General features: G+C 35.9%; 1 protein-coding gene across 1 annotated transcript in view; it reads left to right on the top strand.

Moving 5' to 3' along the window:
- The first annotated feature begins 435 nt into the window (after window positions 1-435).
- Window positions 436-16,945, top strand: part of plcb3 (phospholipase C, beta 3 (phosphatidylinositol-specific)) — a 59,074-nt gene continuing 42,564 nt past the window's right edge. The window contains 2 exon segments of the mRNA XM_051114717.1: window positions 436-1,044; window positions 15,630-15,713. Of these exon segments, the coding sequence (XP_050970674.1) occupies window positions 946-1,044; window positions 15,630-15,713 (183 nt within the window). The 5' untranslated portion in view covers window positions 436-945.

The raw sequence follows: 16,945 nt of genomic DNA, 5'->3' as shown, positions 1-16,945 counted from the left end.
TGCAGACAAACTAGCACAGCTGCTGGTGAAAATAGGCTCTCTGACCAAAAATGTTCTTCAAGCGAAGTAATACAAATAGTGAAATGACCTGGTGCTGTAACGCGAAATGTCAGACCGCTACTAAATCAAATCAGAGCACTGATAAATTATTCTAAATTAAGATTAATTTATAAATAAACTAAGATTATAGCCTACTTGGGAACTTGTACATTTGTGGAATGAGAGATGTATATACGCAAATGGTGGCTAGAGGTAATATCAAAAGTCAGTGGCTTTTGTTTGTGTTTTTTAATAAGAACTCAAGTTCTTTGGCTCACAGCGCGATTCGTGTTTAACATTCTTTGTTCGAAAGAGGAAAAACAAGCATAAACAGAGGGGAAATCTGTACCAGACGAAAGCGAAAGCTATGATTCCTCACGTTAGATACATCCTACCAGCAGCACATGCTTCTAAATACTGGAATGACAACGGAAAGACAGAAGAAAAAGAAAAGAAAAACACTCCCTCGTCTGTTCGCTTTTTCTTCCTTCACTTCCTTACTCCCCCCGTCTCTCTCTCTCTCGCTCGCTCTCTCTCTCTCTCTTTCCCTGTCCTTCTCGCGCTCCCATTTAGTTCGGAGAAAACATGAAGGAAAAGAGGAGCAAATTCCAGCGAGGACCAAAGTCAAGTGAAAGTTTCTCCTGAACTGGGATCTCATCATTACCGAGCGGATGGACGGACAGGAAGGAAAATATCATATCAAGTCCTTGCCGTGATAAGCGCTTTGATGAATAAACAATCGCTGAAGTCTTAAACTGCGCTCGCTCGTGAATGTGTGACAGTCGCGCCCGCGTGCGTTGAGCCAGCCGGACTCGAGGCGTTGGGTCGGGCTCTGGTTCTGTCCACTGAAGGTCAGAGACTTCAAACCGAGAAGCAGAGGCGTCGCCACCCGTCGACTCAGCAGTCATGGCCGGGGCGAAACCGGGAGTACACGCGTTGCAACTCAAACCGGTGTCTGTCCATGAGGTGCTCAAACGGGGGAGCAAGTTTATCAAATGGGACGAGGTAAGAAGATATAGTCCGTGCGCTTGTCTGTGATTTTATGTGGCGTGATAGTCGACTAGTGTTACATGTTGAAGTAATTTACAGGGGAACATCTGACACCCAGGATCTGAAGTTCAACACTCTTCCAGGAGATCTCGAGTTCTTTTTGGGTCTCATGTTTATAACACTCAACTTGTGTTTTGTTTGCTGTTTTTTTCTTCATACATTGATGTTCGAAAGACTTTCAAGTTGTTCTACTTGCAATCTAAACATTGTTATCTACTAAGAAAAACACAGTTTGTCTTAAAGTGTGCCAAATGTGATCATAAAATTAATGAGTCGTGTTGCATATGGAGCTGAGTTTAACCCTTTTAATACAGTTTCTCAACTGATCTGTAGACCAGTTTAGTGCCAGACAAGAAACACTGGATCAGGACCATTTTCTGGTCCAGGATTGTCAAACCCCATCCTCAGTGCCATTAGACAGGAAACCACATTGTTATTTGGGTCTTTTAAACTTTTTGACATTGAAGGAAGAAGAGATGTTTAAAAGCATCCGCACAATATTATGTTAATGTTAGGAAATGGTTATGGATTAGGTTAGTGATATTAAGAGGTTAACATAATATCAGAAATATATAGAAATATAAGTCATTTTAAACATAGCACACTTTTAAAAACCTGAACCAACAGGTAATGTTACATTCTGTCAGTCATTTAGAAGTAACACAGATCAACAGCACATGCATAAAGTTCGTTTGAAGTGGCTATATATAAAATAATAACATATGCTTACCCATTTCAGGTCTTGGAGCATGTATTAATGATATCATGAGTTGATTTAGGTATGTTACATGAAGGTAGACTTCCAAAATGTATCTAGATTATTAAGTTATCCGCGTCCCACTGATAGAGATCAATGCAAGATGTCCCTTTTCGGGACAGTTTGAGGAGCACATAACTACTGCTCATATGAAGGCAGTTAGAATAAATGAATAAGTTAATAATACACTGGAACAAGATAAATGAATTTTTCTTATGAAAAATTTTTGTTTTTCTTCATATGTGCCCATTTTTTGTAAACAACTCTAAAATGTCACTTTAGGACTGCAGTGATTTCATTATCAGTGTCAGAATGAAATAAGTTCAAGAATGTTATTCACTGAAAACAGAAAAAAAATAATTCCCCCTAGAGGATTTCTTCTAAAGGGTTAATGGCAACATAAACCCATATGTTTACAAGAAATCACCATCTCCTCTGAATTCTTCCGCGTAGTTGCTCTCCTGGCAACAAGGCCCTGTGTGTGTGTGTACGGATCATGTTTCAAATCTCACATTGGATAGCCATTACAGTTGTAATTATGTTGAAGGATTAGGGGGGGAGAAAATTTTTGCGTCTTTTCCATTATTTGATCAAATCACTGAGCACTGCTTTAGCTGTTCCCCACTGCTCTTAACTGGAGCTCAAAGAGCCAACACCTTTTGATAGGAGCAGCATTCAGTAAGGAGAAAGTGCCCTGTACAACTTCATGCATTTCATGTCTTAGAAGTCATTAATAATTAACTTAAGCAGCCCATAAATGCTGAGTGGTTTGTATTGGGTTGGCTCTACTTAGGCATGCTCCAGGTGTGTGTGTGTATGTGTGTGTGTGTGTGTGTGTGAGAGAGAGAGAGAGAAAGAGAGGCTGTCGTGAACCTTCAATATTACAGACCTGTTCTAAACCATTGTACATAGAAAAGAGCATTTCATTTGGAGAGTGTGTCTTAGTGCATTCATTGACAGATGAGTCTATGTCTTTAGAGGCATCCATAAATAAATAACTAGCTGTATTTAACTGTAATGGGGTCTTATTATATTCTAACTGAGGTCATAGCTATAGTTAAGGACATAATAGTCCATCTGCCAGAAAAGCAGTTTAACCTTCTATTGTCTAGGCAGTATAGGTAATTTTTGACCCATTTTTGGTATACAATGTGCTATAAATACTCCATCATTTGTCAAGAATATCTGAATGAAATCCAGGTGTTTGTTTGATTGTTTATTTATTTACTTACCTATATGACCCAGAAGTTTATTTATTTATTTATTTATTTTTCACACCACATTTAGCCCATCACTCATATTGTTGTTTATAATGGTATGGGTCTAAAGACAATTTAAAGGTTAAAGGTATAATTTTCTTTTAAAATGCTACTTGTTAGCAGATAGCACCTGTAGCACCTATAGTTACCGTAACAAATAATTTTGCATAAGTGGGGACAAATAATTTTTGTTGCATTGAGTGTGCAAAGTGGTGCCATGATACAATCAAAATGGAAATTTGTTTGTGTTTTTTTTGTTTTTTGTTTTTTTTTTTTTTAATTGTAGCATTATGCTACACTGCTAATTAAATAACAACAGAATAACACAGAAGTTGTAATAAAGTATGAGATTATGAAATTCCAAAAGTGAAGAAACTAACCAGGACATTTTGTCCCAAAGTTATTTAACATTTCCTGTTATTCAAATTGTGTTTCTGAATATATAAAATGTAAAATAACAATATAATACATATATTTTTTAAAATCATGATACACTTTTGTCCAATAAAAACATTTTCCTTAAGAGGCTTATTAAACCCATTGTACTGTAATCAAAAATAGGTGGATTTTTAATGGTTTTCAAAGATTACAGGTAAATGCTATTAAGTTACGTAAGGGGGAAAAACAGTGTTATGTTTTAGCTCTATATCTCTAAGATGAAAGGTGTAAGTCACATACTGTTTCTGTTGTCATAATGCACTTGAAGTAACACAGACGTGGATAAAAGCTTTTAATCTGTGCAGGTAAACTCACAATACATATTTATGTCATGTCAGGGCCTGAACTCTTTTAGCGATAATAAGGCTTTTTTGTTTGTGAAGTAACAGTCTGCTGTGTGTTTGAGTCCCTGTCACGCCTTGCATGCTTCTAATGCTGTGACTGTCCAGTTGTGTCACTGATGATGTGCACTGAGGAAATGAAACCGCACAGGGCTCGGTTTCACATGGTGCTGAATGTCAGACTTCAGCGTGGAAGAGGTTGATGCAACAGTCTCTTTCGTTTCATCTCTGCCTCTTTACCACCCTCCTGTTTGTGTGCTGTTAATCTCTCCTTCTCTCTGAAGGAAACTGCAGTCAAACATTGTGGCAACTGATGTGATCTAATGATCTATAATACATTATCTAATTCTCAGAATGAACCAGTGCGAGTCAGACAGTAAGACGTAATGCTCTAGTGCACATTTAAACATTCAATGAACCATTTCCCAAAACTTGGCTAGTCTAGGATTGAAAGCTGACTTGGATAAGATCCCAGTTGATCATGGAATGGACTGCAGTTAAACTTAATCTCCTTTATCTGCCTCTCTGCCTACATACACACTGCAGCTAAATACGGTTGTCACTCCTCTGCTGACTGATCAACTGAGCAACTTAACACAGTGATGTAATTAAAAGCATTAGACACTTAGAATGTTGTTTAAAAGCAATGACTTTAAATCAAAGTCCCTGTAAATTGTCATTTTGCTCACTGACTATATTTGTAATGTCCCTGGGAGCTATTTCTAGTCACGCAAGTATAGCTCCAGTCGCTCAAATTAGTCTATTTAATGCATACCTGTATGTATGTCACAGCATAAACAAACAGGTGATTGGCTCTTTTAAATGCAACTTCCTATAACTGCAATGCTGAGTGATTATTGACAGCCATATTTAGTGTTAGGATTTTTCCTATTTATATACACTATCTTTCAAAGCTAGAGTAGTTCACTTCCAGAACAAAAATTTACAGATAATGTACTCACCCCATTGTCATCCAAGATGATCATGCCTTTCTTTCTTCAGTTTTAAAGAAATTATGTTTTTTGAGGAAAACATTTCAGAAATGATCTCCATATAGTGGACTTTAATGGTGCCCTCAAGTTTGAACGTCCAAAATGCAGTTTAAATGCAGCTTAAAAGGGCTCTAAACAATAGCATCGCTATTGCTGTAACTGGTTAAAAACAAGATATAACGTTAAACGTTTTGAATGATAAAATGTAAGGACAACAAACACTCGTCTGAAATAATGTATGGTTTATCTGTGTTCTTCAAGCCATCTCTTGTATTTTCATAAGCCATTGCTAATTGACATACATAGAATATGAGTATAGAATTTATTGTCTGCCTCATTCTGTGATAAGAATCCAGATCAGATCACATAAGGAAGTTATTTCAAACACTCGACTGATGTTGTGAATTATAAACAAGTTTTTTATAACTTTTGTTTTTATAACTCTTTTGTTGGACAACAGGTTTAGAAAGGCTTATCATTAGAATGGAAGATGCTCTGTGTGTGTTGCTTTTTCAAATATAAGCGGGGAAGCGTTTCCTCATTTCAGCACGTGAAATCGCGGGCACACATACAGCAGATTCTGAGAGAAATAAAACAAGGAAGTTATTTAAATGCAAAACCAAAAAACCGCAATTCACAAGCACGTATTGAATCGTGGATGTCTTACCGAACGGTTCGATATTATATTGAGCATTGTGACATCCCTAGTGAGTACATTATCTGTACGTTTTTGTTCTGGAAGTGAACTACTCCTTTAATATTTTCTTTCAGCAAGAGTACATTAAATTGGTCTTAAGTCATAGTAAAGGCTTTTTTAATATTATGAAATGTGTATTTCTAATAAATTCTGTTATTTTAAGCTTCTCCTGAAAATCATGGTTGCCAAACAGTTTTTAATCATAATAAAAAAATGAAATGTATTAAATTAGTGAAGTAAAATAAAATAAATAAAAAAAAACAATAAAATGTATTTTATATTTTTATTTTACAGTATTTTTGATTAAATACCTTTAAGTAACCTTGGTAAGCATAAGAGACTTTTTTAACATTTAAAAAATAAATCTTACCAGCCCCAAACTTTTGAACTATAGTATGTACAATTGCCACATCTCTCTTATAAACATTTTCTGTTTAAATGAATTGTTCACTCGCAAAACATTGAGTAACTTTTTTTTTTTTTTATTTCAAGATGGATAATTAGTGAAGACAGTGTTGTAGTACTGATGCCCCTGAGCACATAAGCTAGCTGTGAACTTTGACTTGCAAATTTATCCTCAGTCTTCCGCTTGGTGTGTGGGGTGAAAGCGAGCACCGAGGGTTGTAGTTCTGGGAATAGTTTGGAGCCATGAGAAGGTAGACACCGTCAAACATAAGAAACGGTGACAAATCCTGCTTGGGTGCGTGTGTGAAAGAGAGAGAGAGAGATAGACAGATGTAGCTGTCTTGCATAACTTGCATAACTTTTTTTTTTTTTTTTTTTTTTTTTGAGCGGGAATATAAATGCTGTCCAAACCCAGTAAGGACAGTTTGGAATGAGCATACCCTCTGTCTAAACAAACCAATCTGACAGAGGATTCACAGGGACTATAATATTCATCTTTTTCTCTCCAAGGGAATTCCACAGGAAGTATTTAGGGTTTGTGATTAACTGTGTGAACTGCAAGCAACTAGGCAAGCATTTCTCTCAATGGAGCAGAAAAACAACAACGACTTGGATGCACAGGGTGACTGAGTGAAGGATTGGCTGGTGTAGGAGGATAATTCTGAGAGGGAAGGAGGGAGGGTGAACTGTGCGTGAGCGGAGAGAGGTTTCATACACTGAGGCCAAACAAGGAGATAACATGGAGGAAAATATTGAGAAGTGACGCCATGCATGCTGAGGCACAGAGAAATTAGAGACCATGTAGGCAGAGAGGACAAAATCACAGTAAATAGACAGAATGACTGACAAACACTAGAGTCTACTTCTGTTCCTGATGGCGCACTTGCTGGCTCCTCACTTGTCAGTCTCTCTCCACTTTTGTCTTCCCTCCCCTTTCTCGTCCTTCGTCATGTACTCATGCTAACCGTGCTGTTTCGCAGGCGCAAAACGTACGCCTGTTTGTTTGTGGTGTGGTAAATCTGGAAATCTCACACTATTACACCCACAAGTTAAATAATATTGTTTTATATCAAGTGTGACACAAGCTGTGTGATTTGTGTATGTATGTATGTGTGTTTAAGAGACTGTTTGACTTTGAGGAAGAAGGGAGTTGTGCATGTTTAGTCATGTCTGGTGCGCATGTGTACACAAGAGCTTGGCACATCTTGTGAAGGGAATTGCTCCACATAATGTAATATTAATGTTGTTTACGTTTTGATGCTTCCCTAAGTAAGGCAGTGTGCTTTTGTGTGTAGAGACTCGTGATCAACTGTGAAAGGTTTTTTTGGTCACTTTTTCTGGAAATATATTTTACATATATTCTACATTTTCTGGATATATACAGAATAAATCTAAACATGTTGAGCGGTGCTGGTAATTTCTTTGGTAATTTTTTTTTTAGCTGAAGGCATGTTTTAACAAAACATTTAGCAAACACACACCTGTTGAAGAATGTATGCTATGCTGTGTTCCATTTTTTTTGGTTTGCTTTTACTTGAGCCAGTGAGAAACCAACTAGAACACCAAAGAATTTACATTTATTCATTTAGCAGACTCCTAACCAAATAAACGTAGAAATTAGGAATACAACAGTGTAAACAAAGTGATTTTTTTTTTTTTTTTTTTTTTTTTTTTTTATAAGGAGGTATTGACACAAGTGCTAGCAATACAAAGTTTCAAAGTTTTAAACATTGTTTACAGTACTACCAGCTAGAAGAAAGAATAGAAAAAGAAGTGTGTGTGTATGTGTGTTTCTTTTTCAACAGATTAAGTGCTCATGGAAGAGATTTCTGTTGTTTTTTGAGTATTGTCAGGAATTCGGCTCTCCGGATATGGTTAGAAAGATCATTCCATTAGCCAGAAACAGTGAATGAAAATGTTCTGGAAAGTGATCTCGTTGTCTCTCTATGGTGGTACCGTGAGGCGCCGCTCACTTACTGACCACAGGCTTCTGGAGGGGATGTAGAATCGAACATACATTACCAACCACCTAGAAACGTGCTAAAACTACTCAGAACACCCAGAAATCGCATAGCAACGTCCTGGCAACCAGCCATAACACTCTTGCATCATTCTACTTTTACACTTGTAAGCACATACCATAATGTAGTATGCTTGCATGTGTAACACTTGTAAGCATACTTTACTACATTTAGACTTTGTATGCTAGGCTGCTTTCACATGTAAGTGCCACATATAAGTTCAATTTTTTTCCCTTATTCATTTCCTCCTTATGTTTTTCATTTCATTTTTTGCTTGTCCTCCCACTAAACTGATCATGTTCTCCTCCCATTCTCATTTCTTCATTCCTCACACATCTATCCAGTGTTTGTCACACGAAAGCTCACACACCACGTCAGAACACATGTGCATGCATACCAATGGCAAAGTCTTCTGAGTTTAGCATTTTAATTCAATTTAAATTTATGTTCCATTTCAATTTAATGTTTACACAGATTAAAAGCATATGGAACCACATTTATATGACACTACAAACAAATAACTAAAACAAAAATGTACACCTAAACTGTAAGGAGTAAAAATGTTCATAGACAAGACATTGTAAAAGTAATCCATATGAATTGAGCAGTTTAGTTCAAGTCTATATATATATATATATATATATATATATATAAACAGTTTTATTTTAGGCTTTTATTTACATATAAACATTAATCAACACACATACTGTACAAAGAGCATGTCAAGGCTCATAGTGTCAGAATGGATGAGCTGAGTAGATTTACCTTATAATTAAACATCCCTTTTCACCAATCCTAGGTGTTTTGCGGACCTGTTGCAAATGTAATAGGTAATCAGCCAATCACAGCTGCATGGAGGCCCACTTGTGGACCTCATTGAGAATGCACTTATCTCAAAGGAGGCAAAAGACAGATTTGTTTCTGTCTGAAACGTGATCGGCCAGTGTCACTCAAGGACAATATAGCTTTAGAAGAACATGCTTTGATCTCATATTTTGTAATATTTGTTTAGGCTTTTTTGTGCTGTTGATTATTTTTCATCTGACATTAGTTGTAAAGGCACTGCCTCCCTGCCTTTTCAGGAAGAAACGCCTTTGGTGCACACAGACACACAATGCAAGGGGTTGATGTGGTTTGCAACATGCAAAACCCGACCGGCCTCATACCATCTTATACGTGTCAGCATGTTATTTTGTTGTGCTGCCAGAAGCAGCAAAAATACAAGAAAATGCATGCATCCAGGAGCTTTTCAGTCACCTGTGCTGATTATTTAGGATAAGAGTTGTCTATGAACAGTTTCCTGGAAAGGGCTAAGAGGGGAACACTTATCCAGGTGGCCCACTGTAGCTGTATTTGCGTTTGTTGACTCTTACTACACTGCTAATGGAGTCTCACCTCACTGCAAAACAAGCCTCCGCACACTTTTAGCAAGGAGAAAACAGAGGCCGAAGAGGAACGTGAAGAACAGAGGCGTTGCTGCACACTCAAACAGAACTTGTGTTGGAGTCGATGACCCACAGTTCACATATGGGTGTGTTTGACCTCTGCTCGCCCCCTCCAGCCCTTCCTCTCCTTCTGTTTCACCCTCTCATTCAGGAAGGAGACCTTTTTGTGTCTGTGTAATTTAGATCAAGACATTCACTCTTATGAAAGGTTGCTGTAAATCAGCCTTTATAGTGCTTTAGAAAATGTCTCCCTTCTTCCTTCCTTCCCTCTTTCTTAATTTACCTTATCCTGGGAGATCTTTGGCATTTTCTTCTCACTCCTTGTCATACCTTTTTTTTTCTTTTTGTGGTTATTTTTTTTTTTTTTTATCCCTCTTGGTAAATTTGCTGAAAGGGATAATTTGCCCTAATAAATAAATAAATAAAACTTGTCATCGTTTACTCACTCATGTTGTTCCAGTCTGAACTCTGTATGGCTTTCGTTCTTTTTTTTGAACAGACTGGGAAGACTCTGCTTGTCGCTCTTTTTGATTCAGTTAGCGAATGAAGAAAGTATCATAGGCCTTGTTTACACTGCAGGTCTTGATGGCCAGTTCTGATTTGTTTCCTATATCCATCCGTTTACACGTTCTTTCAATTGAGACCCATATCCGATTCATGTGTTTACACTTGCCGTACCATCTGAAACATTGCGCATGCTTAAAGGTGATCTATTATGTCCCTTTTTACAAGATGTAAATTACGTCTCTGCTGTTCCCAGAGTGTGTATGTGAAGTTTTAGCCCAAAATACTCACATATAATTTCATATAGCTTGTTAAAATGGTCACTTTTAGGGTATGAGCCAGAATGTGCCGTTTTTGTGTTTGTCCCTTTAAATGCAAATGAGCTTGTCCTCCCGCCCCCCTTTTCAGAAAAGGCAGGCGCTTCAAAAATCAGTGTTTGTAGGAAGAAATCTGGAATAGCTTGTTCAGAGAGACTATTTATGATTTATTAGGTTTATAAAAAAATGAGTGGGTGGATTTTTACCATTATTGGCTGGTTGTTTTCACACACTGCGGCCACACAGCTGTGTTCAAACACCTTATAAAAGTGATTTTTGCATAATAGGTCCTCTTTAAAGTGGGGTTCTTGCACCACACACTAGCCAAGATAAACGAACGCGAAACATGCTTGATGCTAGCTCTGCGATATATGCTAAGATTGCCAAGCGTCACCATGATGTTGTCATTTACCGCCTCCACACGTGCTTCCTCCTGAGAATAATATAACGTCATTAAACCTGTTTACCTTTCATAGAACACATCTGATCTGTGTCACATATGAGGAAAAAATCGGAATTGGGTCACATTTTACTGACCGTGTAAACGAGGCCATAAACGTGCTTCATAAAGACTTGACACTGAGACAAATGTTGGTGTGAAAATTTTGTGTCATTATACCTTTTATTTTGATTAAATGGTTATGTCTGTTCATGCACAAACATTTGCATGTTGTTAATGCAGTGGTGTTGTTTTTCTTTTTTTTTTTTTTCTTTTTTTTTAAGGAGAGGTGTTCTAATTTCTTTTCAGACATACTGCAAAGAAAACTGGAAAGCCAATAAGATTTGCACTTTTGGTCACATGCCCAGAGCCACTGTTGTTACATACATCTATCATAACTTGGTGGCGCTCACGAAGAGTATTTTTCTGAGTGACAGTGATTAGCAGAAGAATTTGAAACTGTCTTTCATTGCCTCTTTTGAATTTAGTGTTGTTTTAAAAACCCCACACAGACAAACTGCCTTCAAACTGGTTTCATGCCAAACAGTTGGTGTGAACAGGCCATAAAGACTTGTGCATTTTATTGTATTAATATATATAGCTCGTATCCATTTTAATTATGCTAGACAAGTTGGTAACGCTTTAATAAAAGGAACAATTCTCACTATTAATTAGTTGCTTATTAGCGTACCTATTATTAACATATTGGCTATTTATTAGTGCTTGTAAAGCACATATTCTGCATGACCATTTCCTACATCCCTAATCCTATCCAGTACCTAAACATTTTTTTTTTCCTGTTAATAAAAGCTGCAAATTAGGAGTTTGAGGCAAAAGTCGTAGTAAATGGTTTGTTAATGGCAAGAATTGGACCTTAAAATAAAGTGTGACCGACAAGTCATATCTATTATTTAAGTCATGTATATTTGCGAGTATTATTCCTAATTAAACCTTTAATCAAATCTACAAATAAGATAAAGAAGTTTCTACACAAATCGGTATATACTTTCTGTTTATTCATTTGGGAGAGTAACCTTGTAATAAGCGGTATAGCATACAGTCAGGTGGACATTATCGCATAGTAAACCCCCTCAGGGTAATGCATGACCCCACTTCCTGCCGTCAGGGTCTATTTAGTAATAATGAGTGACTGGCTTTACCCATTACTTACCTGTATGTACATGTGTCCATGCCCTGCTAATCTGTTGAGTCCAAAGGTGAAGTCTTGACATAAATAGCCACATTCTGACAAGGCGGCACATAAAATTTACATGCTGACAAACAAAACCCTGGTTTATTAGTGGTAGCTTTGATTATGCAGATTTTTACTGTAAAATCTTTTTCTTTCTTTTTTTTTCCCCCTCTGTCCACTGTCTATCTGCATTCCCAGACTTTGAGGTGTTAAAGTCAGTCATGTTGTAGTGTGTATGTATGTGCATTATGTAAGAGCTATAAAAGCATGTAAATACTGGAAGCCAAATACACCCAAGAGCCAAAAGAGCAGGCCACTCACCCACTGAAATAACTGACATTGTTGATGCATTAGCTTTGTGTGCTTCTGTCTGAGAGAATGCGTGCATTGTTGTTGTGTGCAGGCCACAAGCTTCAGTTCACTTTAATAGTTTACTTGGATAACCATTTTGAGTCCTCTGACATGCAGAAATGTCAACTATGCACATGATGATGAAGTTGTAATTTGGCTCAACTTTATAAAATAAATATATTATATAAAGTTGTGTACTTCCGTGTGTGTGTGTGTGTGTATATATAATATTTTGGTTTTGTGTGAGTGTTAATGTTTGTATATGTCAAATCATGAGGGTTTGACATTGGTAGTCAGAGAAACTTGACAGGTTTTTATAAGCCTGTACACACACACTAATGAGACTAATGAGACAGGGTAAAGGTCACTTCCCTCCCCTTCACACACCCACAGATGGCTGGTTCATGAAATAAAATTTCACTAAATAGAAAGGTCCTTCTTCATGGTCAACATTAGTCAGGGTCAAAGCCATATTTAATTTGACTCACACTCGCACACTTTGTACAGTTCATTCCAGTTGTAATTACCAAGTTATCAAGTTGTTTACCCTGTTTTGTCTTTCCAAAATTACTACCAGTGCATTAAAAACTTCTGTTTGTGGAGATTAGTAACCTAGGACCTTAAAGGTTAGTCCACTCACAAATGAAAAATCTGTCATCATTTACTTCCTTTCATGTCATTCCAAACCTGTGTTTTTAATGTCTTCTGCTAGAACATAAAATATATTTTGAAGAATAGTGGTAAACAAACACTTTTGGTGACCATTGACTTCCACTGTATACAAAAACATTTTACAAAAAGCATTCCTATCACCTCATAAAAATTGAGGTTAAAGCACTCCAGTCATATGGACTACTTCAGTGATGTTTTTACTACCTTTCTAGGCTTTGTGGTAGCTGAGTAGCCTGTTAGTGGAGGGACACAAACCACTCAGATTTTATTACAAATATCTTAATCTTTGTTCCGAAGATGAACGAAAATCTTAAGCGTTTTAGAACAACACAAGAGTGAGAAATTAATTATAGAATTTTCATTTTTGGGTGAACTCTCCCTTTAAGAATGTACGACCTGTTGAACGCACTGAACTTTTATCCTTCATAGCCTTGTTTTAATTCATGTCAGATGAAATATGTTGTTTACCCTGACCAAGGTCCGCTACTCTCTTTGTCTCTCTCATATGCTGTTTATCCTTTTTTATATATATATAACTTTGTCTTTTATATTATAATCAGCTCACATGCTGTCTTTGAGAGGTCCGTGCACACAGAGAAGAAACGGTGCTTTTTAAATAAAGCTGATTCAGCAGTAGGATGACAACACTAGAATATTTCTTTATGCAAACATTAAAGCAGTCAGCATGCAAATATATGTGATTGTGTTTAGAGACAGTTGTTGTGCATGTTTGTGTGTGAGTTTTTATATCTCCCTGCACTGGGTGGAGTTTTTCAGAGAAGTTGTAAAGTAAATCTGTGCTCCCAGATTAATTTAATCATATGCAAACATTCCACAAGACTGCCTCTATAGCTCAGCAGCCGAATGTTATTTCTTCTTCACCTCTAACACATACAGATAAGAGCTTTTAACTGATTGTCCAAACACATCAGATTAAGTACCCTGATGTAGGTTTCTTTAAAAATGTTTCTGTAAATAACTGAAGAATTTTAGGTAGAACATAAAAACATGCGCATGCAAATAGTTTTGATTTTATTCTCTTGAGGACTAAGATAAGAGTTAACACCGTTTTCGTGTTACTAGAAACAGATGTCTATGATCAATATGAAATGTGTATGCACAGTATGTACTGCTTATTACTTGAAATAATATTTGAAACAGTATTTTAAGTGTATGTATCTCATTTTATTAATTTTTAATCCAATTTTATTTTATGAAAAAAAAAAAAAAAACTATAACTTTTGGCTAGTCAATAAATGAGACATTTAATAATTAAAGATGTTGCAAAGATGTTATGGGTAATATTGCTTCTGGTTTGTTTGTTCTACATAATAGGTTTTGTAAACTGCACACTTAGCAAGTCATTTGTGACCCAGGACCACAAAACCAGTCATAAGGGTAAATTTTTCGAAATTGAGATTTATACACAGTCTGAAAGCTGAATAAATAACCTTTCCAATGATGTAGCACAATATTTGGCAGAGATACAACTATTTTAATATATGGAATTTGAAGGTGCAACAAAATCAAAATACTGAGAAAATGGCCTTTAAAGTTGTCCAAATAAAGTTCTTAGCAATGCATATTACTAAACAAAAATTACGTTTTGATATATTTACAGTAGGAATTTTACTAAGTATCTTCATGGAATATGATTTTTACTTAATTTCCTAATGTTTTTTGGCATAAAAAAAAAATCTATAATTTTGACCCATACAATGTATTTTTGGCTATTCCTACAAATATATCCCAGCGACTTAAGACTGGTTTTGTGGTCCAGGGTCACATTTAGACATCCATGCTTACCAAAAATGTACACTACATCTCAAAAGTTTGATACTGGTAAGACATAAAAGAAACATAATTCAGTATCATAATGAGATGCTGCTTCATTTTTTTTTTTTTTTTTTTTTGTGGAAACTGATGCGTTTGAATGAAAGTTCAAAATAACAACGTTTAATTGATATAGAAATATTTTATAGAAATTATAAAGGTCTTATTGATGAATTTCTTGCATCCTTATATAAAAGTATTTATTTCTTAAAAAAAGAAAAGAATCTTACTAAGCCCAAACTTTTGAATGGTAAACTGTACTGTGTGTAGTATACATGCTACATACTTGAAAAGAAGTATAAGTGTTTATTTTGGTAATATGCAATTCCAGTCATACGCAGAAAGCTATCAGCTTCTGCGACTTGTGCATTAAACTACTCTAATATCTCTCTCTGTGGCTTTTGAGGTTTTGGTTTCAGTCATTACATTAACTTCCAAATCACTCAGGACCATCCAGTCCCTCAGGAACATCCACCCATTCCGGGCACTTCCTATTTATCAAACTTACTTTCAAAGCCTTATGCCTATGTTATGTCTCTGCCATTCTTCTTATTATTAGCTGTATTTTCATCACTGATGTGCAATATTGGCATTGCTGCCACTGTGATTTGGTTACCATAGTATCAGTTTAATTAAGTTGCAATTGAATTAACAACAATTATTTCTACGTAATAAATGTTCTAAGCCGTGTCATTGTTTTTCAGTGATTAGTCTTTAATAGCATTTATGTCAGTTGCAAATGCTGTTCATAATCATTAAGTGGTGGACTTTCTGCTTCTCTCTGTATAGAAGTACTCATGTTGTTGGTATGAATTGAAACTGTATGAATGTTCTGAAATCTTCCTAACTGCTTTTTTCACTGTGTGTGTGTGTTCAGGAGGCCGGCAGCATACCCATCCTTGTCACTCTTAAAGTGGACCCAGATGGATTCTTCCTCTACTGGGTTGGAGGGACCAACATGGTCAGTTATTTTCTTTTTCTCTCTTCAAACCAATGCCATTTCTACCATATTATTAAAAAAGTTATCCTCAAATATGGCAAAAAACTTTTGACGGGAGGCTTATAACTAATAGGTACACAGGGTACCTAGAGATGTGATTAAACCCCAGTGATTAAAATGTTCTCCTTTTTTCTGCCTAAACTTTGAATTTTGGCCATTGATTTTATTTTGCCTCAGCATAATTCCCAAATTATCATAGTAAAAACACCTACATTTGCTTTAAGGTATATAATTGTTATCTCAATTAAATGAGTTCATTCAAGTCCTCAATTACCCACCCCCATGTCGCTCAAATTCGTATGAATTTCTGTTCATCTTTGAACTTGAATAAAGATATTTTTAATATATTCATTATTGTCCATCCATTGAAAGTCTGTGCAACCAAGCAGCCTTATAGGCGTAGTCATTTTCATACGTATAGTAATAACTCAAAACAAAATTGTAGCTTTTATGAAGCTTTTGTTTATGAAGCTTTTGTCTGGTGAAATTCTTTTTCAGAAAGACATTTGCGTAAGTCAAGGATGTTTAAGCTTTTATTTACCATGTTTAATGTTTAATGTAATTAAAAGCCTCAGTTAAATCTATTCATCATATAAATCAATCATGTCTCTTCAGAAAACTTCAGTTAAACCGCTTGATTCATATGGATTGTTTTACAATGTCTTTACGAGTTTTAAGTGTCAATTTTTGGTTGCGTGGACTTTAAATGGAGGGACAGAAATCTTTTTGGTTTCATTAAAAATATCTTCATTTGTGTATTGAAGATGAGCAAAAGTCTAATGGGTTTGGAATGATATGAGGGTGAGGAAATGTTGACAGAATTTTACTTTATTTATTTATTTATATATTTATTTTGACTGAACTTTTCTTCTAACGTACTGGTTCAGACATAAGTGATACGAGATAAGTAAGTGATACACTAATGTGATAACTTTTAAATAGCCTAGTGTCATGAAAACCTAAGATTAAAATGCTGCTTTAATTAAAGTTAAATTGATTTGCGATATTCAGATCAATTGTATTAATTGAATCTGCAACTTAAAGGTAAACATGGCTAATGAGGATTTGCCACAGTTCTGATTGCTGTCTTTACAGTATTGTCACTTTATGGGATAATTAAAATAGTGGAGGATAATGCTTTTCAGTGTAAAATTAATTCCAGCCTACATAGAATAACATCTGTTAAGTTCCAT

This window comes from Labeo rohita, chromosome 7 (genome assembly GCF_022985175.1).
Source record: "Labeo rohita strain BAU-BD-2019 chromosome 7, IGBB_LRoh.1.0, whole genome shotgun sequence".
NCBI classification, from domain to species: Eukaryota; Metazoa; Chordata; class Actinopteri; order Cypriniformes; family Cyprinidae; genus Labeo; species Labeo rohita.
Note: the sequence above shows the minus strand (reverse complement) of the source record. Positions and strands in the feature narration are given on the sequence as shown.